The sequence below is a fragment of the Pygocentrus nattereri genome, chromosome 14 (genome assembly GCF_015220715.1).
Source record: "Pygocentrus nattereri isolate fPygNat1 chromosome 14, fPygNat1.pri, whole genome shotgun sequence".
Taxonomy (NCBI): Eukaryota; Metazoa; Chordata; class Actinopteri; order Characiformes; family Serrasalmidae; genus Pygocentrus; species Pygocentrus nattereri.
In genome coordinates this window covers 4783388-4808300 of record NC_051224.1, presented here as the reverse complement: position 1 = coordinate 4808300, position 24913 = coordinate 4783388, and the positions used below count along the sequence as shown (strand labels likewise).

At 41.0% G+C, this 24913-nt stretch overlaps 1 protein-coding gene across 15 annotated transcripts in view; it reads left to right on the top strand.

The window, feature by feature from the left end:
- Positions 1-24913, top strand: part of nfixb (nuclear factor I/Xb) — a 180763-nt gene that overhangs the window by 123646 nt on the left and 32204 nt on the right. For all 15 annotated transcript variants that reach the window (XM_037544662.1, XM_037544660.1, XM_037544653.1 and 12 more), the window contains one exon: positions 22963-23025. In XM_037544662.1, coding sequence (XP_037400559.1) covers positions 22963-23025 — 63 coding nt within the window. The remainder of the gene's footprint in view (positions 1-22962; positions 23026-24913) is intronic.

Below are 24913 nucleotides of genomic sequence, written 5' to 3'. Positions count from 1 at the left end.
TGGCTGAAGTACTTTGATGAGTCTGCATCTCGATTGCGGTCTGCCACTTCACAAGCCCTGTACTACGCTATCTAATTTCAGTGTTTCAGTGAATGGTTATCACTATGTTTAAGAGCCACACAGAGGATAAATCTCTTCACAAGCCTTGTTTTAGCAAGTTATTACATTTGTTTGTTGTTCCACATTATGCAATGTAACTACGTCAGTATTTTATTGGCGGGATTGATGCATGCCGATCATCATTACCGAGGCAAAAATATCTCTATAAGCAGCCCGTACTGCACAAATGGGGGCACAGCAATGCTGGAGCAGCATCCAAACTGTTAGGAGCATAGAACTGTCAAGAATTTCTTGGTATGCTGAAGAATTAAGATTTCCCATCACTGGAACTAAGGAGCCTAGGCCAACCCCAGAAAAACTACCACATAGCATTATCCCTCCTCCACCAAACTTTACAGTGGGTATAATGCAGTTAGGCAAGTAACAGCAGGTTCTCTTCGTCATGCTACAGAATGTTTTTCCAGTGGCAGTGTGCTTTCCACCACTCACCCCCAACCTCCCCATTTGGGATTGTGCATTTTGGCTTTTGTATAGCTGCTCAGCCATGGAAACCCATTTTGTGAAGCTTGTGGCAGAGGTGGCATCTTTTGACAGTGCAATGTTTAAAGTCAACTGAGCTCATCAGTACGACCCATTCTACTGCCACTGTTTGTCTGTCGAGACTTTAAGGCTGTGCGCTGAATTTTATCCACCTGTTAGGAATGAGTGTGGCTGAAACACCTGAACTCAGTAATTATAAGATGTGTCCCAATACTTCTGTCTATATACTGTAGCTACCAGTGCTATAGTTGCAGTCGTTTGGAGGAAAAGCCCTCTTGTTTAGCCTCCACTCTCTTTTCCTTTTCCACTCCTTATTTCTTCTCTTTTCCATCTCACCCTATCCCTCGCTCCCCTCATTCCTAAGAGACGTGCGAGAGATAGATTTGCGAGCTTTGCGATAAGGCTGAGACTGATGCGCGACCCGCTCACACAGCATCCCATTTACTATGCTCTTATCTCAGAGGTGCGCTCCTGACAGATGAGCTGGACGGCATTAAGGTCTTATCCACTCGGATGGCTCCAGAGACGGATGGAACAACAGCTTAACTTTGCACTGATAGGTTAATACATGGTCGGGATTAAACATGTACGAAGCCGGTTAATAAATGGATTGATAGATGATGTAAAGCTCCGATTATTAGCTATAATGTGGAGTGCATCGAGACCGATCATAAGCCGCAAGATTAAGCCAAGTGCGTGTGTGACTTATCTGCTTATGGAAACACAAACACGGGCTCACATATGTACTCCACTGGCCTCACCTGCCCCCGAGCAACATATGGATTTGATGGACCCTATTTGTGAAAGTGAAGCCCCAGTGTTTTATTCTGCCATGTAGTTTCACAAGCACACTGGCTGCATTGTTATCAGCATCAGAGAGAGAGAGAGAGAGAGAGAGAGAGAGAGAGAGAGAGAGAGAGAGAGAGAGAGAGAGAGAGAGAGAGAGAGAGAGAGAGAGAGAGAGAGAGAAAAAATAAAACAAACACAGAACACATTCTGTCAGTCATTTGGGTTTTTTCCTCCTAGTGTACTGTAACAGGTAATAGCTATTCTTACCATAGCAGTAAATCAGAAGTGACAACAATGAATAGTATTTTCCTTAGGAATGTTTGTACGTAGGTGTGTGCGCGTGCTCGGCTGCTTGGCTGACCTACATGGCGGTCACTCACTTTTTTCATTCACAGAAGATATAGTACCAACACATACAAATAATACACAGAAAGGCCGTCTTTTTTATTTAAGGGCAGAAGTGGTTTAGGGACTTCACCCTGCGGCTGAGAGACAGCTGACTCTGTGGGAACGTTTTGTGGTCTTGCCTTGTCTTGCTCCCTCTGTCCTTCATTACTTTACCTCCGTTCCTCATTACTTACTTAATTACATTACTTTTTGCCTTTTCATTTATGCTTTTGAATGAAACGTGTAAATACATTTTTGCAACTTTTCACTTTGGCGCTATCATTTGTGAGTTTTTTATTTTTTTGTTTCTAAAACCACGGCTGCGGATGGTATAGGTGGGCTAGCAGCAGCTTCCTTTCTGCTTCTGTTGTTTTTCTGTATCCTGCATCTTGGTGTTCAAACCTGTAGCGGAAAAGTTCTTCCACACCCTCTTTAATACTCACCACTAGCCATGATTTCATGACTTGCCTAGTGTCCCTCATCGAATCTGTGAAATAGTTCCCTATGGTCGACATTTTGAATGTTGATCTGCTATTGCTCAAACTGTTCGAACGCATCTGCACTTAGCAGCACAGTCACCATTCCTGATTTGCATTTTGACATTTCTTTGTAGGCCTATTTAATATTTTCAGTAAAAAAAAAAAACTCTTTCAAAGTACAAAAGTGCCATTTCGACTATTTTTGACTGCAAAATTTGGTGCAGCCCCTCTGGCCATCTTTTCTGTTTTTCCTACTCTATTATATTATATTCTGTTCTGTTATGTGCCGTAATATACAGGGTGAGTCAAAAGTCACAGGACACCGTTATTTTATTTTATTTCTTATGCTGACCCAAGCCTCCACGATGCAGTGCTGAAGGTGGTGTTTGTTGCGGATTTTCTCAGCATATACAATTTGTTTGAGATGACCCCAGAGCTAAAAGTCGATAATAAAATAAAAAATTAATTAAAATAAAACCTGTCCTGTGACTTTTGACTCACCCTGTGTTGTTCTGTTGCATCCTTAAGGGGCGACTCTCTAACCACAATCGATTTGATTATTATTTTGTTCAGTGTGTCATGAAATCTCAAATTTGATCAAAATTCAATATGATTTGATTGTTATTTTGGTGTGATTGAGACTTTACAAATGCACTGCGTGGACAAATGTGACTCAAACTGTACATAGCACTGGAATGCAGACAACAAATATTTTTTAAAAAATCTTTTTTTAATAACCTTTTTTTTTAACTTCAAAAATTTGAAACTTTGCTGAGACTATTTTGGGGAAAAAAAGAAAAAAAATGTTGCTTAAATCAATTAAATGAAATAAATTGTTGAATTTTAATTGATTCCAAAATCAGTCCAGTTAAATCACAACCTTTATAGCGAAGCATTGAAGCATTTTTACAGCCCTACTATGCTATTTTTTCCTATTTTGTTCTATTCAGTGGTATTTTCCTCTCTTGTCCTCTCTTTATCAGTCTCCTTCTCCCCATCCCTCGCAGCTACACTCACTTTATCAGGCTGAAGTACAGCTCTCATGCAGCGGCCTTTCCCCCCCACTGCCCTTGAACCATTCATTAGTTAAAATGAGCACTCGCTGTGCCGTTTGCCGTTGTTTTAACAGGCGCTGCTTACGTGTTTGTGTGTAGTTTTACAACACTTGTAAAACATGTCCTCCCAGTCCAGAGCGATTATCCACGTATTTATTTGCATAGTTTACAGGCCAAAAGAAAGCCTGGCCAGCAGCCATCTTATAGCTGTACTGTGATTGGCTAAGCGAGAGGGAGAGCCCCTGAAGAGAAAAAGTGGGCTTCCAAGTCTGAGGCTGTGCACTCATTGTATCATACTGCTGTGATAGACTGTAGGAGTTATAATTGTTAGAAATAAAGTTACTAGACACTTAAATGGAAACACCTAACTTGTCCACCTTGCTGGTGTTAAACTGTAGAGGCTGTAGCCCCTTGGCCCCTTGGCATGCACAAATCTGTAGCTCTTCTTAAATGGTCAGTTTCTGACCACGGAGCCACTCTTAGCTGTTAGGTGATTGACCATTGTTGGTATGTAACCTCTAGATTTTCACCTTATGGTTGTGAACTTGATCAATTTTGTAGTTGGCTTGATGAAAATGGGGACCTTCAGCTATTTCCTTTAACTGCCGGGAACTTTGAACGGTTGCACCTGCAAGATGTAAAGGGTAAAACCCTTTTTCCAAAAAAGTTGAGGTGCTGTGTAAAATGTAAATAAAAACAGAATGTTGTGATGTGCAAATCATTCACCTCCAATATTTATTTGAAAATAGTACAAAAACAACATATTGTTGATAGAAGGTGAAACTGAGAAATTTTATTATACAAAAGACTGGTAACGTTGTGTAATGCTCTCACAAATCTCACAAATAATTAGGCTAATTTGCATGGTTTATATAATTATTATATTTATTATAATATGGTTTGTTATAAAAAGTCTTTTACATTTAAAGATGGGGAGGGTCTTACCACTCTGTGAAAGACTGCCCAGGCAAATAGTGCAAGAATTCGAGAATAAAGTTTTTCAATGTAAATTAGAAAAGAACATGGGATTTCATCATGTGTACATAACACACTATATGGACAAAAGTATTGGGCTCTGTTCTCCGTTCTTGATCATTCCAAAGGTGTTTGATGTGGTTGAGGTCAGGACCAATCAAGGGCCAATTAAGTTCTTTCACACCAAACTCACCCAGCCATGCGTTTGTGGACCCTGCTTTTGTGCACTGGGCAAAATCATGCTGAAATTGAAAAATGCCTTCCCCAAACTGTCCCTGCAAAGTTGGAAATATGCAATTGTCCAAAATGTCTTGGTTTGTCTGAAGCATTAAGGCCAACCCATGAGACCAACCCAATAGCATTATCCCTCCTCCACCAAACCTTACAGTTGGCAAAATGCAGTCAGACAGGTAACATTTTCCTGGTATTTGCCAAACACAAACTCTTCCATAACACTGGCAGATAGAGAAGCATGATTCATATGCAGAATATTTTCCCACTGCTCCAAAGCCAAGTGGGTATGTGCTTTACTCCTCTCCATCCAGCGCTTGGCAATGTGCTTGGTAATGTAAGGCATGCATGCAGCTGCTTGGCCATGGAAGTTCATGGCACAAAGGTTCCAGCGCACACTCTTTGTAGTGATGTTTAATGCCAGAGGTTTGAAACTCTGCAGTTATTTTGCAGACTATTATGCCCTATGCCCACTCGTCGACCCTGCTCTGTAACTTTATGTGGTCTTCCACCTCATGGCTGAGTTGCTGTGGTTCCTAAACACTTCCACATCTCAGTAATACCACGCATTTTTGATCGTGGAATATCTAGGAGGGAAGATATTTCGCAAACTTGACTTGTTGCAATGGTGGTATTACAGTACTACACTCAAATTCAGTGAGCTCTTTAAAGAGACCCATTCTTTTGCAAATGTTTGTTAAGGCAGACTGCATAGGCGCTTGATTATATACACGTGTGGCAATGGGACTGAATGAAACTCCTGAATTCAATAATTAAGAGGTGTGTCCCAATACTTTTCTCCATATACTGTATCATGTACGCAAGGGACAAGAAAACCAGTATTGGAGGCCCATGATCTTCAGGCCTTCGGGAGGCTCTGCAGTAAAAACAGACACAATTCTATAGTGGATATCACTGCATGGGCTCAGCACTTCCGAAATCCACTGTCTGTGAGCACAGTTTGCATCTACAAATTAAAGTTACAGTTCTGTCATACACAGGAAAATTCATATAAACAGGATCCAGATACACTGCCACGTTCTTTGGCCCCAACCTCATTTAAGATGGACTTAGGTAAAGTGGCAACGTGTCTTGTGATCCGACAAATGAAAATTTGAAATTCTTTTTTGATGCCATGGACGCCACCTTCTCCATGAATAAACAGAAGTGGGACCATTTGACTTGTTATCAGTGCACAGTTCAGAAGCCAGCATCTGTGATGGTATGGGGGTGCATTGGCGCATACTGAATGGGTGACTTGCACATCTGTGAAGGCACCATTGATGCGGAGTGTTATATACAGGTTTTGGAGCAACTTATGCTGCCATCCAGACGACGTCTTGTTTCAGCAAGACAATGACAAACCGCGTTCTGCATGTACTACAACAGCGTGACTACATAGTAAAAGAGTCTGGGTGCTAAACTGGTCTGCCTGCAGCCCAGACCTGTTACGCACATTATTAAATGAGAAATACGGCAAAATAGACCTTGAACCACTGAGCAGTTGAAATCCTATATCAAACAAGAATGGGAGAACATTTCACTTTCAAAACACCAGCAGTTGGTCTCCTCAGTTCGAAAATGCTTGTAGAGTGTTGTTAAAAGAAGAAGTGATGCAATACAATGGTAGATGTGCCCCTGTCCCAACTGTTTTGAAATGTGTTGGCATCAAAGTCAAAATTGCCACATATTTTCAAAAAGCAAGACAATTTCTCAGTTTCACCGTTTGATATGTCGTCTTTGTACTATTTTCAATTAAATGTAGGGTTAAATGATTTGCACATCATTGCATTCTGTTTATATTCACATTTTCTATTCAGACATAAGCAGTGTAAGTCAGAGTGGTTCGATTTGAAACGCTCCATTCTAGAGAAACTTACAAAGTCAGAATTGTCCACAGTGGTGGTGATAGGAACCAGATGTCTCAAGACTTTAATGCCTCTGAAGGTGACATCAAAGGTATTTCATGAAACGGTTGCAGATATGCTACCCCATGTTGAAGACATGTTTTACAATAGTTTTACAAGAAACTTTTGAACTAAAACATATTCTTGTAAATGCAGGGCAAAGAGGTAGGTGTAGGACATTGGAAGGCAAAATAGTACTTTTAAGAATTACCACTATTTTACCATTATTGGTTTTGCATAATATGGATAGAATATTACATTGGCTATGTTTTCGTTGCGGAGATCACCATTTCGTTGTAGAGCTTCCCATCACCACTACTGTAAGACAATCCGAGATGGCACGTTTTCTACAATGAACCATTTCACATTAAACTACTCTTACTTCTCAGTGATTTAATTACGCAGGTTTTTTTAAAGACATCTCCTTTTAGAGACTATATGAGATCTCAATCACTGAGATCGTTAGTAGTTGTATGTTTTATATGGAGGTTTCTGAGTACATTTTATCAACATATTGTCTAACAAATGATTTGTGGTGTGTGTATATGAAGTACAGAGAAAGCTAATAGACTGTGGCAATGCAAATGTGTTGATTGATTTGCCTCATTACTGAATGTATATTTTCCTATTATTGGTCACTGCACCTTTGTTTAAATTTTGGTGATAAATTGTCTGTAATGTGTACAGTATGTTTAAAGTAATTTCTTGAGCGTTCAGTGCCTGATTGTGTACATGCGTGATTGTGCCCGAGGCTGTGTGTGTGTGTGTGATTGTGCCATGAATTTTGTGTGTTTACACAATGTCTAACGAATGAGCTTGAACACTCCATGTTTGAATGGTTGGTGATGGATATGTACCTCACCGAGTGCCTTTCATGATGCATCGTGACTTGTGTACCGTATGAAAGAATGATTTTTCCATGGAAGTGTGTGTGTGTGGGTGTGGGAGGACATACACCCCTCAGGCATTACATTGACTGTCAATCGCTTCATCTCTCATAAACAGCACTGATGAATGTCAGCGCGTCGCTATGTTATCCAAGGCTTTGGAAACTCTGAACTCCTGATACTTTCACACTCTTATTATTTAAGATGAAGAAGTGCAATCATTAGGCCTAATATCCAACATAAGTCATTTTATAAGCCAATTAAATACTTATGTATTTTTAATTACACAAATTTAAGTAAGAATAGTTGTATTTGTATTTTATCCAGTGAATGCAAAACCACGAAAATGCTTTCAGAAGTAACTTTATTACAACACCACTTTGTTAGTGTATGGTCATTGTGGCATGCGGCTCTCTCGGCCGTCATCGTCTGGGCCCGGGGGGGTGGGCGCATGCCACAGTCATGTTTTTAAAAATCCAGTAACCATTTTACTAATGCCCTCATAACAGAATCTGTAATGTCAGTAATAAAGTGGACAGTAAGCGTATACTCAAGATTAAACTATAATCTGAGGGTTGTGGCCGATATGGCTCTTAAAAAGTAAAAGATTCTTATAAATGATGTATCTGCAGATATAATTTTAGCATTATATCTTAGATTCTTATATTGTACTGCAGTATCTTTAGTTACATTGTGCATTAGTGACAGAAACTGCTTTAAATAATAAAAAAGTAGACCCACCCCCGGTGCTTCTGTTAATTACCTCTTGTTTTTCATTAGTTCACTTCATAAAAAAACTCTGTGATATGTAATTCTCATGTGAAAGATGAGCTTTGGATACATTTGATCTTGCCGTTATTCAAATTATGATCGTAAGTTGCTGTGTTCTATTTAAACAGGCAGTGACCTGTTTTTGGCTCTTCAGTGGTACAGCTGCATGTGACTTTAATCATTAGGAAGTTATGAGTTCAAATCCCAGTGATGCCTCAGCCAGAAATGTCACTAAAGTTTTGGTGATGTATATACACTGTATTTCCAAAAGTATTCGGTCGTCTGCCTTCACACGCATATGAACTTGAGTGACATCCCATTATTAATCCATAGGGTTTAATGTGATGTCAGCCCACCTTTTACAGCTATAACGGCTCTTCTGGGAAGGCTTTCCACAAGGTTTAGGAGTGTGTTTATTTTTGACCGTTCTTCCAGAACCACATTTGTGAGGTCAGACACTGGTGTTGGACGAGAAGTCCTGGCTTGCAGTCTCAGCTCTAATTCATCCCAAAGGTGTTCTATGGGGTTGAGGTCAGGATTCTGTGCAGGCCAGTCAAGTTCTTCCACACCAAACTCACTCATCCCTGTCTTTATGGACCTGCTTTGTGCACTGGTGCGCAGTCATGTTGGAACAGGAAGGGGCCGTCCCCAAACTGTTCCCAGAAAGTTGGCAGCATGAAATTGTCCAAAATCTCTTGGTTCTGAAGCGTTAAGAGGTCCTTTCACTGGAACTAAGGGGCCGAGCCAAACTCCTGAAAAACAACCCCACACCATAATCCCCCCTTCACCAAACTTTACACTGTCAGACAAGTACCGTTCACCTGGCAACACCAAACCCAGAGTCATCCATTGGATTGGCAGACAGAGAAGCATGATTGATCACTCCAGAGAACACGTCTCCACTGCTCTAGAGTCCAGTGGCGGCACTTTACACCACTGCATTCCACGCTTTGCATTGTGCTTGGTGATATAAGGCTTGGATGCAGCTGCTCAGCCATGGAAACCCATTCCATGAAGCTCTCTATGCTGTTCTTGAGCTGATCTGAAGGCCACATGAAGTTTGAAGGTCTGTATTGATTGACTCTGCAGAAAGTTGGTGACCTCTGCGCACTCTGCCCCTCAGCATCCGCTGACACCCACTCTGTAATTTTACGTGGCCGACCACTTCGTGGCTGAGTTGCTGTCGTTCCCAATCACTGCCACTTTGTTATAATCCTGCTGACAGTTGACTGTGGAATATTTAGTAGTGAGGAAATTTCACGACTGGACTTGCTGCACAGGTGGCGTCCGATCACGGTACCACGCTGGAACTCACTGAGCTCCTGAGAGCGACCCATTCTTTCACTAATGTCTGTAGAAGCAGTCTGCAGGCCTAGGGGCTCGGCTTTATACACCTGTGGCCATGGAGGTGATTGTGTGTGTGTGTGTGTGTGTGTGTGTGTGTGTGTGTGTGTGTATAGATTAAACACATTAAATGTCATGTTCATGATATTAGTCATTTTTCTAGCATATCAGTAGGACAGCGCTACATCCTGTGTTTGTAGCCTTAATATTGACTCATATTTAGTCTTTGCAATAGAAATCTCCTCCTTCTTCTCAGCACATAGTGTAAGTTCTCTCATCTTCATCACCACACCTGCCTATCTGTCCATCTTTTCACTCCCACTAACTCTTTCTTTCTCCTTCTGCGTTCTCACTCTCTCTTTCTCTCTCGCCTACTCCACTCTTTGCCAACAAGTCTCTCTTTCTTTCTCCATTCCTTTTATTCTCCCTGTGCTTGTCTTTCTTGGCAAGACCTGCCGTTCCCACAGCTTTACCCATCCCCCTCACCACACACACTCTCTCTCTCTCTCTCTCTCTCTCTCTCTCTCACTCTCTTTCTCACCAACTCACTTTCAATCTCTCTTTTTGGCACATGGTACTATCACATGATCCCCACTCCTGAAACTCACTCTGCTTAACACATGCACACACAAATACACACACACACACACACACACACACGCCCACACACACACACACACACTCTTGCACACACACTATCTGTACACAATGCTGCCCAACAGCTCATATGTTCCTATTGCTTTTCTAGAAAATGATATGCAGTCTCATGCTGTACTTTACATTAGAGAGAGTTTATTGTTGTAAATTCTGGGTCACCCACTTACTAAACATCTCTTAGGAGACAACAGTCCAGCAGGTCCTTTCTAACTCACTGCTACTATTTTTAATACATAGACACAAAATCACTGAGAAAACTTATATAAACTTGCTTATGCTGGAGTTGGATGTAGCACTGATGTCTCTGGATAATGGATGATTTTTTGGGGGAGGGGAGGGAAGTAATGAGGAATGGATTGGCTCTTCTTGATTTCTTCATGACTTCTGTCATGATATCTAATTAGCTAGCTTACCAATCCCGTTGACTGCCAACCCACGCATGAACTCTTAACCTGTTTCTGGAAGTTGTAATCTTTCCTTACGCTCATATTGAACTCCTTACATATTTAGCATCTTGTATACAGTATGTCTGGCACAATCAGTAGTCTGCCAGATCTTTGACTGATTTAACGGTGGTCACGGGCTTATCTCACAGATGTTTATTCTATGTGATCTGAGTGCCTGTAAACTTTTTCTGTCATGCAGTACTGTGCAAAAGTCAAAAACTTCTTTTAATTTATTTAATTTCCAGTCAAAGAGCAAGTAATTCTTCTTTTAGGAGATGTTTCTGAGTAGACTAGAGAGAAGATAAAGACTTGCGTAAGGATGGGGAAAGTCTAAGGAAAATATATGAAAAAAAACTGGAGTATACACAACTGGAGTTCAAAAAGTGATTAGAAGATACAGAGAAAATGAGATTCTTAACAACCGTGCAAGACCTGGTAGACCACCAAAGCTGTCACCATCAGATAAACAGCACTCAAAGCTTTTATCTTTGAGAAAGAAAAGAAAATCAAGCTCCACTCTTGCTTCAGATCTCAAACAATCCATGTGTTTTTGCTCAACAGCTCAGCACTATGAGTCTGAAAGGATATGTAGCTGTCAAGAAGCCACTATTGAGAAAAAGGAAGAAAATGCAGAATGGACTGACCACCCTAGGGTCCAGACCTCAACATATACTGCATATATTTGGGATTTCTGAGAAGCAGACAGTATAACCAACATCTAGACCTGAACTTTGAAAGATGTGCTCTCTGATTTTTGCACAGTACTTGAATTTCACTCATCTCGTGAGGCTCAGAGGAGCATCGGTTCTCATTTTGAGCTTTGGTTCCTCTTTATTTCCAACTCTTAGGAAGTTTCACCTGCCACAGTTGCCCATGGTTTGCTCAGGGGTCAGGAGCATGGAAAGCTGATTTCTGGAAAACAAATGTAAAACTGACCTGAACTGAATTGAATCAGCTACATCTCTGTGTCATCACCACATTGCAATTTTTAATCTACACAGTGCTATTCACTTCTTTGAGAGCAAGGGTGAGAAGCTCTGGTCCAGGAGGGCCGGATTCCTGTACAGTTTGGTGATTTTCCTTCTCAGACATAATTGAATCAGCTAATCAGTTAGTGGCCAGATGCAGTTGGTGTGTTAGATCAGGAAAAACACCAAACCTTGCAGGATTATCGACCCTCAGTTCCCCACCTCATCTTAGAACCACAAAGCTTTTGCTAATCAACGGTCACAAGTCTCTGCATCCCCTCTTGCTTAAGCCTGTGCACTGCGCCCCCTAATGGCAACAGTTGATTATTCACATCTAGCATGAATTAGATCAGCGTTAATCACTTTGCACTCCTAGCCTCTGGATACATCTATGTCATACCAAAGCAACGGCACAGTGGCCAGCAGTGCAGTAGCAGCAGCCTGTGCTGCATTAGCGCAAGTCCAGACGGCAGCTTTTAATTGATAAATCGGGCCCACATTGCAGCGGCGCTATAAGCTCCAAAGCATCATGGAATCCAATCACATGCCGCTGATTAAGACACTCGCAGCATATGCAGCATAGTACGGATGATATCTCTCTCCAGTAGGCTCCATCGTTTGTGTGTGGATTTAACAAAGTGTGAGCGTGTCGCTGGCTCTGTGTGTGCAGTGAATGTATAGATTAGAGGTGCGCTATTATCCTTGGAGAGAGCGACGGTCTGTGTGTGCCAGCCGGCTCTTTACATCTGCCCGTACATCTCTCTAAGCAGAAGACGTGCGGATAGAACATGAAAGAGATGGGCATCCTGCCAGCTCCCCTCACTCTCCCCCCCATTCTACTCTTTTATTCTTTCTCCACCTCTTTCTCTCAGTCGCTTTCCTCGTCCGTGCTCTTTCCTCTGTCCTATCAAGTCCCTACACCTCTTCTCCATCAATATTTATGTTTTTTTCATCAGTCTATCAATCTCTCTTCAGTCTAGCAGCCTGTCGTTCGCTCTTCCACTGGTAATATCTTCTTTAAGCTGTGTTCATTTACCCATCCTCAAACCTGTGGCTTGCCAACATTGACCATATAGCTGCACAAGATGTGGTCATAATGTGTGTGCCATGGTGTATTGGGATTATTTTTCAGTGTCTTTAGATAAATATATTTATCAGGTTTAATACCTGATCAAATTTTCAGTTCTCAAAAGCAGCTATGAAGGCTGGGCCATAGGACAGTCTAAGCGGATATCACCGATGATTGACAGTAACCCCAAGCTAATGCTTAACAAGCGATAATCATCCGTGCTGATAAAGAGAGTTGAAAGGTCGTATTTGATTTCAAACAGTTTGCCAAATAATATAAAATGCTATTTACATGTAACATTTATTCTCCTGCTGTTGCCCAAGGATTGTTGTAGTTACATGCAAAAGTTTGAGCACCCCAGTCAAATGACATTTTGCTGATTTTCTCAGTGACATTAAGTTAAGAAATCATCTACAATGAACTTAAACATCGCATTTTTGCATTTTTATTGCACAACTTCTATTGATTTTCTATTAATGTTCAATTCAGCAAATAAATAAAATGAAATAAAATGGTGCAATAAACAGTGGTGCAATAAAATGTGCAGAAATGTGTTCTCTGTAGAGGATGTGTATTTACTTTCATACAGAGAATCAAAAAACATCATGTTATTTGACCTGGGGTACCCAAACTGTTGCATATGAGTGTAAAGGTGTGGATTTACAGGGGATTTATACACCATTAGACAATCATACTGCAGATTCCCTCTTGTCTCTGCTGCGCATTTCCCAAGTAGTGACATACTGTCTGAGTGAATTCAAAGCATTTTCAATAAACTGTGTGTTAACCAGGTGATAGTAATTGATTTTCTGAATTATTTAACCATGAAATGTTGTGGTAATTATGTTTGATATTGCCAAACTGTAATTATTAGGTTCTTAGAGTGCATGTTTGTTAAGAGACAGATTTGACACAGATTGCATTGTGTTGTGCCCTTTTGTGCTCATCATGTTGCTCTCGTTAATACAAATCCTAATGGTCCTATTCTCTCTCTCACTCTTTCTTCTGCTCTCCCTTAAGTGAGGCCCTATAGCTGTCTTTCTCTCTCTTTCTCTCTGCGCTGGGCTTATAGTTGGCAGGGAGCGGGCACAGACGGGCACACAGATGGGCAGCGGGCAATGCGGGGCAGATCCCGGCACACCTGCTCCTCTCTGGCATGACCCAGGACAAACACACACTCACACAGGCGCATACACACACTCATGTTCACATTTAAATGTACACAGATTATAGTCACACTTGTGTTTATACACACATATGCGCGAAGGCAGAGTAGAATATCTGCTGCTAGCCAGAACCTTTCATTCACACAAACAGACACTACAATAATCTGTGTATACAGTTTGGAATGGATATGTATATATATCTATATATACACACATATACATATGTATGGATATACATACACACGCACGCACGTGTGTGTATTTAACTTTTAATTCTCTATTCCAGTATCCATTCATATTTTTGGAAGTCTCGCTTTGTTTTTCAAAGAAATCTGCAGGTACATTTTTCCATTTTTCCATTTTCCTTGCTTCTTTGAAACATCTCCAAATTCTTAGAAGTTAGTTGCATTTTCTTCTTCTCACAATCCAAGTAATCCCAATCGCATTTGGTGATGTTGATGTCTGGGCTCTGCGGTGGCCAGTCCATCGTTGTGAGAACATCAGCAGCTTCTTTATTCTTTATTAAGTCCTTCTTGATCTTCTCAGCAGTGTTCTTGGAATCATTATCTTGCTATAAAATGACATTCTTCCCGTTTGTAATGCTTGATGTATTCAAATGTATTTGTGCTTAGGGTTCATGATGCATGTTACACTTGCACTACCATTCTCGGCCGCCGGTTTAAAGAGCATGGATTAAAGAGTCTTTTATTGCTTGGTGGCATACATACTGCCGTCCATTACTTCCAAAGATCTCAAAATTTAGACTCATCCATTCACAAATCTGTACTCTACATCTCAGACGTTTATCCCAAAACATATATCAAGTCACAAAAGTGTGTAAATATAGATGTACGTGAATAAATAAGTACATACATGTATTCAGTGCTTAAATATTTTCATCAAAATAACTTTACAGGAGAAGGAAGTAACATTCTTAACTTGTAATGGAAGCTAATGTAACAGGACTTTTTAAATGTAATTCTGGAGCATTTCTCTTGGTTCATTTATCATCAAAATTAACTTTCAACTCAAAGCAAAAGCAAGCAAGCAAAATTTATTTATAAAGCGCTTTTTACAACAGGTGTTGTCACAAAGCAGCTTTACAGAACAATCAGTATTACAGAGAGAAGAGAAAAGAAAAGAAAATCCGGGTCCGAGCCCCCATGAGCGTCGCCAGCGGCGACGGTGGCAAGGAAAAACTCCCTAAAAGAGGAAGAAACCTTGAGAGGAACCAAGACTCAGAAGGGGAACCCATCCTCCTCTGGTCGACACCGGATAGCAAACATTATTAGTATGAAGTTTTATAGTAAAGTGGGAAAAGAAAGATCTGAGGATGAGGACTGCACAGCGCTGTACAGCAAGAAGCTCAGTGGTGGTCAAACCGGTCCAGAAGGCTGGTGAGCAGTGGCACCAATCAGGGCAAAGCATAGGGTAACTTGACTTTTAAAAATATGCAAAAAAATGTAAAACAACAAAAATGGAGATACAAGGTTTTGTGCAACAGCGGCTGTATGTGCTTGCGCTCACTGGCCACTTCATTAGAATAGGGATTCTTAGGGCATGCAGTATATTGTGATATTTGCCTTCTTCCACTGCCAGGGGCCACCCTGCACAGTAACACGACTTGTGTGACCCTCCTGTGACGTCCCTCCTCCACGTCACGATGCCCAAGGGGGCGTCAACCCCCAAGTTAAAGTATAGCCTAATAAAGTCTACATTTACAGACGATCACTTCACAGCGTCAGCCGTCCTCTGTCTCTTTGTCAGTGGACAGTTTCTGACCGCAGAGCTACTCTTGGCTGATATTTCTGGGTGATGATTCAGTGATGTGTGTAAAAGCTCCAGCAGTGCACATCAGCACCACACACGCTACCGGTTCACTGTCATGTCAGTAGTGATGCAGTTTTCACACTTGTACACAGTTCCCTGCATTTCTGTACTCTAAGCCTTTATTCTCGCTCACACCCTCCACTCTCACTCACACGTGCAGATGTTCCATACCCTCACCCACATACACACACATGCCCATGCATACGCATAAAGAGAGGAGACAGACTTACGCCTTCAATTACATATGTACACGCACAGTCCTGCACTTATATATGCTACTGCATGCACTAATCAGGAAAAAAGGCACACATTTCATATTTGCACTTATAAACACTCGCGTATCCCTCAGCATAGACTAAACACACATACACACTCGGTTTCTGTGCTTATTAGCTCTCTTGCATGCCTCTGCATACACTAATCAGGAAACACACACAAACACACACTCAGACACATATGGGGGGGTCCAGAGCAGGTAGGCCCCCTTCAGCCCCTAACTGAGAAGCCGCTCTACTGAGGGCCCCCGCAGGGGCGTCCACAAAAAGCGCCTGCCGCAAAGCCTCAGGTGAGGGGGCGCAGGCACAGAATGAAGTGTGGTTTTATAAGATAGGAAATGAATAAAGTGCAAAGCAGAGGGGGGGGAGGGGGGGATACTCAAATAAAGTCCAATAAAAGAGCTCAGAGAACATCTGTGTGGGATAGCCTGGGGGATTAGAAGGGTTTGGAACATTTTAAGCGCATTAAGGATTAAAAAAAAAGGTCAGAATGTTTAGCAACATACCGATAAACCTCTTAAGCAAAACCCAATTGGGGAGGCTGTGCTGCCTCTTTATCCTATGTCGTGGTGAGGGGTGTGTGTGTGTGTGTGCGCGTGAGTGAGTGAGTGAGTGTGTGCGTGCGTGTGTCTGTGGTGTGGAGGCGTTAACTGGGTTTTGTCAGTCAAATGCATTAGGCATTTTCACGCAGTATATATTTTTCATGTTTTTTGCCATCATTACTCTTCAATACATTTGTTGCATTTACTTGTAGCGTAAGTGCTACTTCTTTGAGACGTGTGTTAGCAAGTCAAAGCAACCTATCACCTTTATTCACAGGTTTACAGTTTAAGGGATCTATTTAGCAACCAGGTTTCCATTCAGCTGTTGAATTACATTCGAGCGAATAACTGTAATGTCACAAAAAATGAGGCGTTTCTATCGGCTGTGTGAAAAGAACAAAACTCTACTTCACGTTCGGAAAAAGAGCTCAGAAGAGGGAGTGAGTCGACACAAAAGTCTTTGAAGTTGAGCAAATTCTTGTTGCTGTTATTTAATTTTACGGTTATATTTTGATGAAATGTCACCAACATTTGTTGGAATAAGCTTTTATAAAGGTTTATGTAGGTTTATGTCATTTGTCATGACAGGCTTGTGTAGGTGTTTTATTTTATTATTTTATCTGGCAAATGTGTTTGCATTGTAAATGATCACATTTCCCTTTAAAAGGTTTAAAAGGTTTGTTTACCTCACCAAACATTTTTACTAATTTTGCCTGTTTTATTTGATATTTGCCATATCTTTTTATTCCATGTATGAGAAATGTGTCTTAAACGGATAGAAACCCATCTCATATCAGGTTGTGTTGGTTGCCTGTGCAGATGTTAGCCATAGCTAATGTGCTGAAGCCAATTCCAGTGGTCAGACTGGAGCAGTTGTCCTAGCTCAGTTCTCACACACACCCACACACACACACGCACACATGCATATCTGGCCAGTGCACTGTAGGTCATGCTTGGATGTTTTTATGCATATCTCAGATAAACAAGACAAATACGAACACACAGTCATGAAGTAGCTGCCAGATGGGGCGCAGGAAGTTTAAAAAAACATTCAAATAGGACAGCTGTCCATATGTGACAGGCGTAGTGTGTATATGTGTGCCTGAGAGAGATTTAATCTGGGAAGTTTTGTCTTCGCTATGTGTGAATGACATGGAGAGTGAGTGTGAGACACAGATGCAGAGGTCAATAGCCATTTAATCCACACAAGAGAGTGTGTGAAGTGTAAGAACTGGATGATGAAAGGTGATATGCAGTTTACGGTCAGATTAACTTTGAGTGGTGAGCTGCTGCTGAGGGTGAGTCAGGGGCTGTGAGAAAAAGTAAATGTTTTTTCAGTCAAGCGCTCCGTTCTGTAGCCAGTCAGAAAACAGTGAGGAAGGACATGTCTAAAGAACACTAGCATAGAGACTTATGTAACACTTTATTTGAAGGCTACCTATATGGTAACTTCATAACACATCCATAAGAATTATATATATATATATATAGCTGCTGTCGGAGCAAAACCTTGTATCTCCATTTTTGTTGATTTTCATGTTGCATGTTGTGGAAATGCCTTCCGCCCGAAGACTGCTGGGATAGGCTCCAGCATCCCCCCGCGACCCTGACGGAGAAGCGGTTTAGAAATTGGATGGATGGATGGATGTTGTGGAAATTTCAAAGGATGGACCAAAAGAAATTATCGGAAATGACTTGGAGAAAAATTCAGGTTGCATTGCCTTATACTGAAAGTAATGCAGGCTTTTTCCTTCTCCTGTAAAGTTACCGTTGTGGAGAAATGAGGTTTTATTACGACAGCAGTGTCGTGTGTGTATGTTTATATATATATATATATATATATATATATATATATATATATATATATATATATGTATATGTATATGTATATGTATATATATATATATATATATATATATATAGAGAGAGAGAGAGAGAGAGATAGATAGATAGATAGATAGATAGATAGATAGACATTTTATTACATAAAATACATTGTGATGACACAGAAGCCCTTTAACAAGGGTGACAGACATTTGTACATTATGTATAATGTTGTTATGAAGCATCATTACCAGGTTTTGTAACCTATAAGGCCTAGTTCAGAACCTGTTTATTAGTTTTACATTTTTATAGTTGAGTTCAAATATGACCGTATAGTTTCTGTGAAGAAGAAGGTGTAACTGCTGTAATAAAGAACTCAGAAAAATATAACTACATGTAGGGCAAGGCCTATGTAGAAGTACTAGCCCATACTAGACCGTGGAGACTTTTGTGGGTATAGTTCTCAGTGAATTTAACTGCTACCTTCAATCATCCATTGTTAAAATAAATTGGTAGAAATATCTGTGATAAAATATCAGTCAAGTAAAAGCAGAGCTGGAGTATAAAAGTACTAGCTTTTAAAGCACTTAAACTGCAAATGTATTTAGGGCATGTGTAATAAAGTTTGGTGACTTTACAGTGTACAGCAGGCATGAGTTGGGTTAGTCTTCTCTGTTTGCCCTGCATTTTGTACAAGTATTGATAGGGAACCTGCTTTTATTGAGTAGTATGGTACCTAGTTCCAACATTTGGGAATGATCCGTCATAATAATGTTATAATGTCGCTTTAGTTTATGGTTCCTCATGTCAAGATGAAGTCATCTTCTTCTTGATGCAAATGTTGCAAATACTGACATAAGCTGTTCATAAATACTTTAACATAAATACATTGAGTGCTCATGCATGTATTATGTAGGTAGCCTTAAAAAATCGGAATTGTACCCGCAAACAACAGTGATGTCTCCACTGTATATTTTATGAAAATTCTTCAGCACAAATCTTGTCCCAAATGTAGCTGCTGCACATATTGTAGTTAGTTGACTTTACAATGTTGATTTACAGCAGAATTAATCCCCTGCAATTGCCCTGTATTAGTCTGCGGGACATAAACCAACACATTGGCAAATAGGTGAGTCAAAAAAATTAATAAATTAAAACAAACCCCTGTTTGTGCATACAAGCGCAATTGTTTATGAATATGCGCATTGTAAATGAGTCAATTATATTAATTCCTTTCGGCGATCCTTGTGAAATCCGCATGTGGGTTTGTGCATTTATAGGTGTGTGTGTGGGAGAATAGGCAGTTGTTTGAAAATTGTTGAACATCCTCACAACCCTTGAAAGGTACTGAAGACATGTTGTGTCTTGATATATCACTGTACCGTGCTTTAAACCCATGTTGTGTAGCATGTATACGTTTGTACAGCTGAATATTCTGCGCATGTGAGGCTCATTATTTTTGGCGTGCTGCATTCAGGGGTCTTCTGGGTGAGTGTGCTGCACAGATAAGGACGAGGATGAGAACGGTTGGACGCGTTAGTGTGCGTGTTTGTTGCGTGTGTGTGTTTGTGTGTGGTGTTTTGCTGATAACAGCAGTGATTGGACTCCTAGGGCTGGTCGCCTCTGCTCTAATAATGGACAGACTCTCCATTGTGAGCGTGAGGTTGATTATCTGCCCCCTGCTCGTCTCCCTTTTGTCTCTGTCCAATAGCGTGGGCTCTTCCATTCACTCCGGTCCAGCTCGGCATAGTGAGACCCCGTTAATGTGCCATGTAATTGGATTGGAGGTCGTTCGAGACCCAGAACCTGCCGCCTCCCCGAACCATGCTCATCTCTCCTCACCGCTAGGGGGCAGCGAGCTGCAGTTGTGCTACCTTCAGACAGGATTTCTAGGAATTCACACCTCCAAGCTTAGCTCAGCCTCCTGTCCCACTATCCATGAATTCCAGTCTTGTGGGAAAATGCTGCATTGTGTTCTTATCGTTGTGCTTCTGAGAAAAGTGACTGAATCGTATTAAGCGCTGCACATGGTCATAAAAAGAAAACCAGTCTTCTCTGACCCAAAACACAAAGATCTCAGCTCTCAACGAGGAGCTTCTCGGCCTGGTTTTGCCTTTGAGACGCTGGATTAGCATTTAGCGTACAGACAGACACAGTAGATTTCTTAATCTCTCTACAAATATGCTATGTATATATGTATACAAATATACACATACAGTGTTAGAGGAGATATTTTTTCCTTTTTAAGATCGCCGTGTCTGTGTTGGAGAGGGTGTTCACGATTGTGTGGGTGCTCTGTAAGCTAGCAGGAATGTTCCGACACCGCCAGTGCTAAGATGGCTGCCAAGCGCTAAGATGGCTGCCAGGATTCCACAGAGCGAAAGCAGAGAGTGTGTGCGAGCGAGAGAGAAAAGGAGCAAGCGAGAGAGAAAAAGGGGGCTTTTGGTTTTCTTCCATGTTCCCATTTGGTCAGTGTCTCTTTTTATATCAGTTTTCCTTCATTTAGGCCTGTCGGCGGTGTTGCGGCTGCTGTAGTAGCGCTCGAGATGGCAGCAGTAGCCGTGGCTGCTTCCGATGTTCCTGTTGCGGGCCGAAGAGGGAAAAGCCTGGACAGCGCTTTATTGATCAGTTGACATTAGACACGAAGCCTTAAGAATAGCCCCCCCCCCCCCCCCCCCCCCCCCCCCCCCCCCCCCCCCCCCCCTCTATAAGCGTACTGTTACTGAAAGGCTCTACAGAGTAGAAAGAATGTCAGCGAATTAGGGCCAAGCACAACATCCAGGGGGGTCTGGGCGGTCTCCAAGATCAGTTCACTTGCTTAGATGAAGAGCCTATAGAGACATTATCCAAACCTCTGTGTGGCTGCACACAAAGTTCAGTCCACATCTTATATGGCCCATTAGTGAGAGTCGGGTTTCGCCTGTTGCTATCTTACTGCACCGTTGATACAGTAGACTTTGCAGTGAGACCCCTGTTATAGGGTCTTAAATCAGGAGTATTGCAGATCCCACCGGTACACTTCTTCTTATTGCTTTATTAAGCAAGATCCCTTTTTTAAAAAAAACGATTTTACCCTTCCAGTTCAGCCACTGCTTAAGCTATTTAGTGACTCAAAGACGAAATGCTATAGAGCGGCTCAGTTTGAGGCCTTGACTTGTTGATTTATTCCGTTTGGAAAGTGCAGCTATCACTGGTGATAAACATTTGTAATTTCATATTAATTATTCCTCACTCATGGTTTTTAGTGACAGTAAACATTTTATTATGATTCGAAGCGGAGAACATTCGTGTTGTGTCTTTTTTCACAGAAGGAAACAGGCAGAGAAGTTGAACTTGCAAGCTCCAACCTGTCTACTGACTGTAAATAAAATGTGAATATAGCTGCTTTCATAATTATGTGGTTATATTGTTTAATTTATTAACTCTAACTTCAGGTTAAGTTCCATATTTTAAAGTTCCGTCGTTTAAAATGATTTTGTACCACCGCTCAAGCTATTGAGTGACTTAAAGACGACAAACTATAGAGTAGCGCAATATGAGGATTTAATCCGCCGTGTAACCCTTAGAAATTGCTCTTGTCACATCTGATAAGAAACATTGGTACGTTTTCATTTTATATGAATTATTTTTGCTTATTGAAATAATGTGAAGAAATTCAGGCATAAGTACAGACTCTGAGTTTTTCATTGATATGCAGGTGTGTTAATAAGTAGAAAAAGAAATCAGACTCAGAATCCTTTATTGATCCCAGAGGGAAATTGCAGTTATTATAGTTGCAACCATTTATGTAAAAGAATAAACACTTCAATAATTTAAAATAAAAAAGAAATTTGCAGTGTGTACACATTTAAATTCTTACAAATACAGTAAGTGGCAGTGGCTGTGATAATAAATATGAAACATACTGTATAAAGCAGTTCAAATTGCACCTCTGAGTTATTGTATATTGAAGGAGGAGTTACAGACTTTGATAGATACGGGTAAGAATGACTTTCGGTAGCATGAGTCTTCCACTGAATGTGCTCCTATATCTCATCACTGTTTAATAGTAATTTAATAGTAATATATTTTACTATGATTTCAAGCAAAGAAAAAGCTATTGTTGTACATGCAGCCTTGTTTGACAGAAAGAAAGACCGGTCTTCACATTTTTGCCATTGTTTGACATTGAAATAAACAGAGAAGTTGGACATGCAGGCCCAAACCTGTCTACTGATTGTAAATATAAAAAAAATTCATTACTTTCATAACTGTGTAATTATATCATGTTCAATTTTGGCCACTACTTATGCAGCATAATGGATTATGCAGGGGTGTTCGTTATGAGGCCCATACTTGTTTTTTAACCCTTGACCTGAGGAAATTTTGCTTCTGGGTTGTGAGGGGAGGTGTGGTGGCATAGATGGCAAAATTCTTTCAGCAGGGAAGAGTCAAGTATTCTGTCTGTGGGCAGTTAGATAGCAAAAATACACCAGGACACTGATGTCCATGTCCCTGGTGTGTGTATTCAGACAGCTCAGTACTGGACCCTGTTCTGTCACATTTGAAGGGCCACTGGAAACAGAAACACAGAGTCAACAATCTGGTTTGTGTTTCAGCGTGCTTTGAACATTCTGTACAATTCATTTTCCATCATCATACTTTTAAATTTGTTGTAGGAAAGTGTTCTTGTTCATGTAATTGGTTCAGTCTCCCGAGTCTTGGCCCCATTGGTAAGCTTTGGACTTTGTCTAATTACCTCCCCCTGTTTTTCTTCCCAGAATCTGGACAATCAGACAACTCCAACCAGCAAGGAGATGCAGACGTCAAGCCGCCGCCCAATGGTACGTTCAGAGCGCACACACACACACACACATGCACATATGTACATGCTAGTATTCGCTCTTTAAAAAGTACAGTTAATCCAGCGTCTCTATTTTTGTTCGGCGTTTTGACAATTTTGAACCGAGACCGTAATTCCATCTGCTTTTTGTCATTTGATGAAAACTGCACTATGAAAACGCTTTTGCCGCACTTTCACTACAACCCTGCCACAGTTTCCATCCAGCAAGATTGGCAGACACAGTGTGTGTAACAAATTTAGGACTTTTCTCGGAGCCCGTCTTTTCGCCGTGGCGACACGTGCTCATACAAGCAAACGGATCTGAATGAAGGCAGTAAGCCGTGCTATTTACAAAGGCAAGAAACATTTTCTCGCACATACGCTACACACTAAATGCACTCGCATATTTGCACGCACACACACACACACACACACACACACAAGGTGATTCTCATTTGAGTTTATTGTAGTAAGGCGTTGCTAGGCTCGCTGCGAGTGAGTGTGGCGGAACGCTCATAAATCACTCTGACGTGATTGGTTGATGGGAACCACATGGGCAGCACTGAGCTCATGCGCCGGCATCGCTGTGGTTAACCAGCGCTTGCGCTTACATACTGACCTCAGGCAGCTCTGCATATGGGTGTGGAGCCGTAACCCTGTCGCATCAACATACACACATATGCACACAGCGCATGCACTCACTTTAAAGGGCCGTATGAATTACAAAGCAGCATGCATAACTCACTTAGGGCATGGAGTCGAAATGCAATACTTTTATAGTACCGACTGATTACTAGAGTCTATCAGAAAAACTGTCATTCAGTGCTAAATTGAGCTGATCAGTCATCAGCCACTTATTCAGCAGTCCTGTTTCAGGGAAGTAGAAATCCCTTTCATTTTTTTCTGCATAGACATTTCAGGAAAATCATTATATAGTGAGGTTTAAGCAGACACCCGAATCAACCTGTGACAAGATAAATCATGATTTAAAAAACTGACACTCTGTAGTCCACTTTAAAAAGTCAGACCACTTTGAAAATCTGGTATATTTTTCACTTAAACCTCTTCATGAAACTTTATATTATAAGCAGAAAGTGTTAGAATCTTGAAAAAATTGAAAACAGGGAAAAGTGTTGACAAAATAAAGAAGAAATGCTGAAAAAGAACTGCTTCTGGTTCGCTATTCAAATGGAAGCAGGTTTGTGAAACTGACCGTGTTAAAATGTTCACACGACTCTGAGACGAAGCTGCTCTACTGATCAGTGGCATTTCGTACTGACCCTGACAGTATTAACAAGCGACAGTCCACTACACGGTCACAAGGGTATTGTAAAATGTATAGCCGGTTACACCAGGCGCTTCTTGATTAGTCTGGAACCCACTGCACCCAGTAAATGCACCCACTTCCTGTGAGTCAGGAATTTTGGTTTGTTGTTTTGAAGGAGATATGGAATAAAGTATCGTTCAAGAATTAGTATTAAAATATCAGTATTGATAACAGTATCAAAAATGCCCAGCCCTACAGTCTTGTATGTGTTACATATATGCACGAGTCCTCAGCTTTCACTTCCAGTATCCTTAGATCATGTGTACATGTTTATTTATCCCTTGTGTGCAGTCACAGTGAATTCATGCATGAGAACATACGCTTTGTTGACTTCATAGCGAAACAAGTGCCGATTCTAAACTTGAAGTCAGCGCCACGAAAGGTGCACAATGATACTGAAATCATATTGCTGTCAGACAGATATTTGAAATTTCAGACCGATAGAGCAGAATATTAAGGCAATGCTTGGAAAATTGCAAGAATGTGTACATTTTACTAAATTGACTTAATTTGTAACCCTATACAACCCTGTACAGTCCTAATTCATACATTTTATAAATCT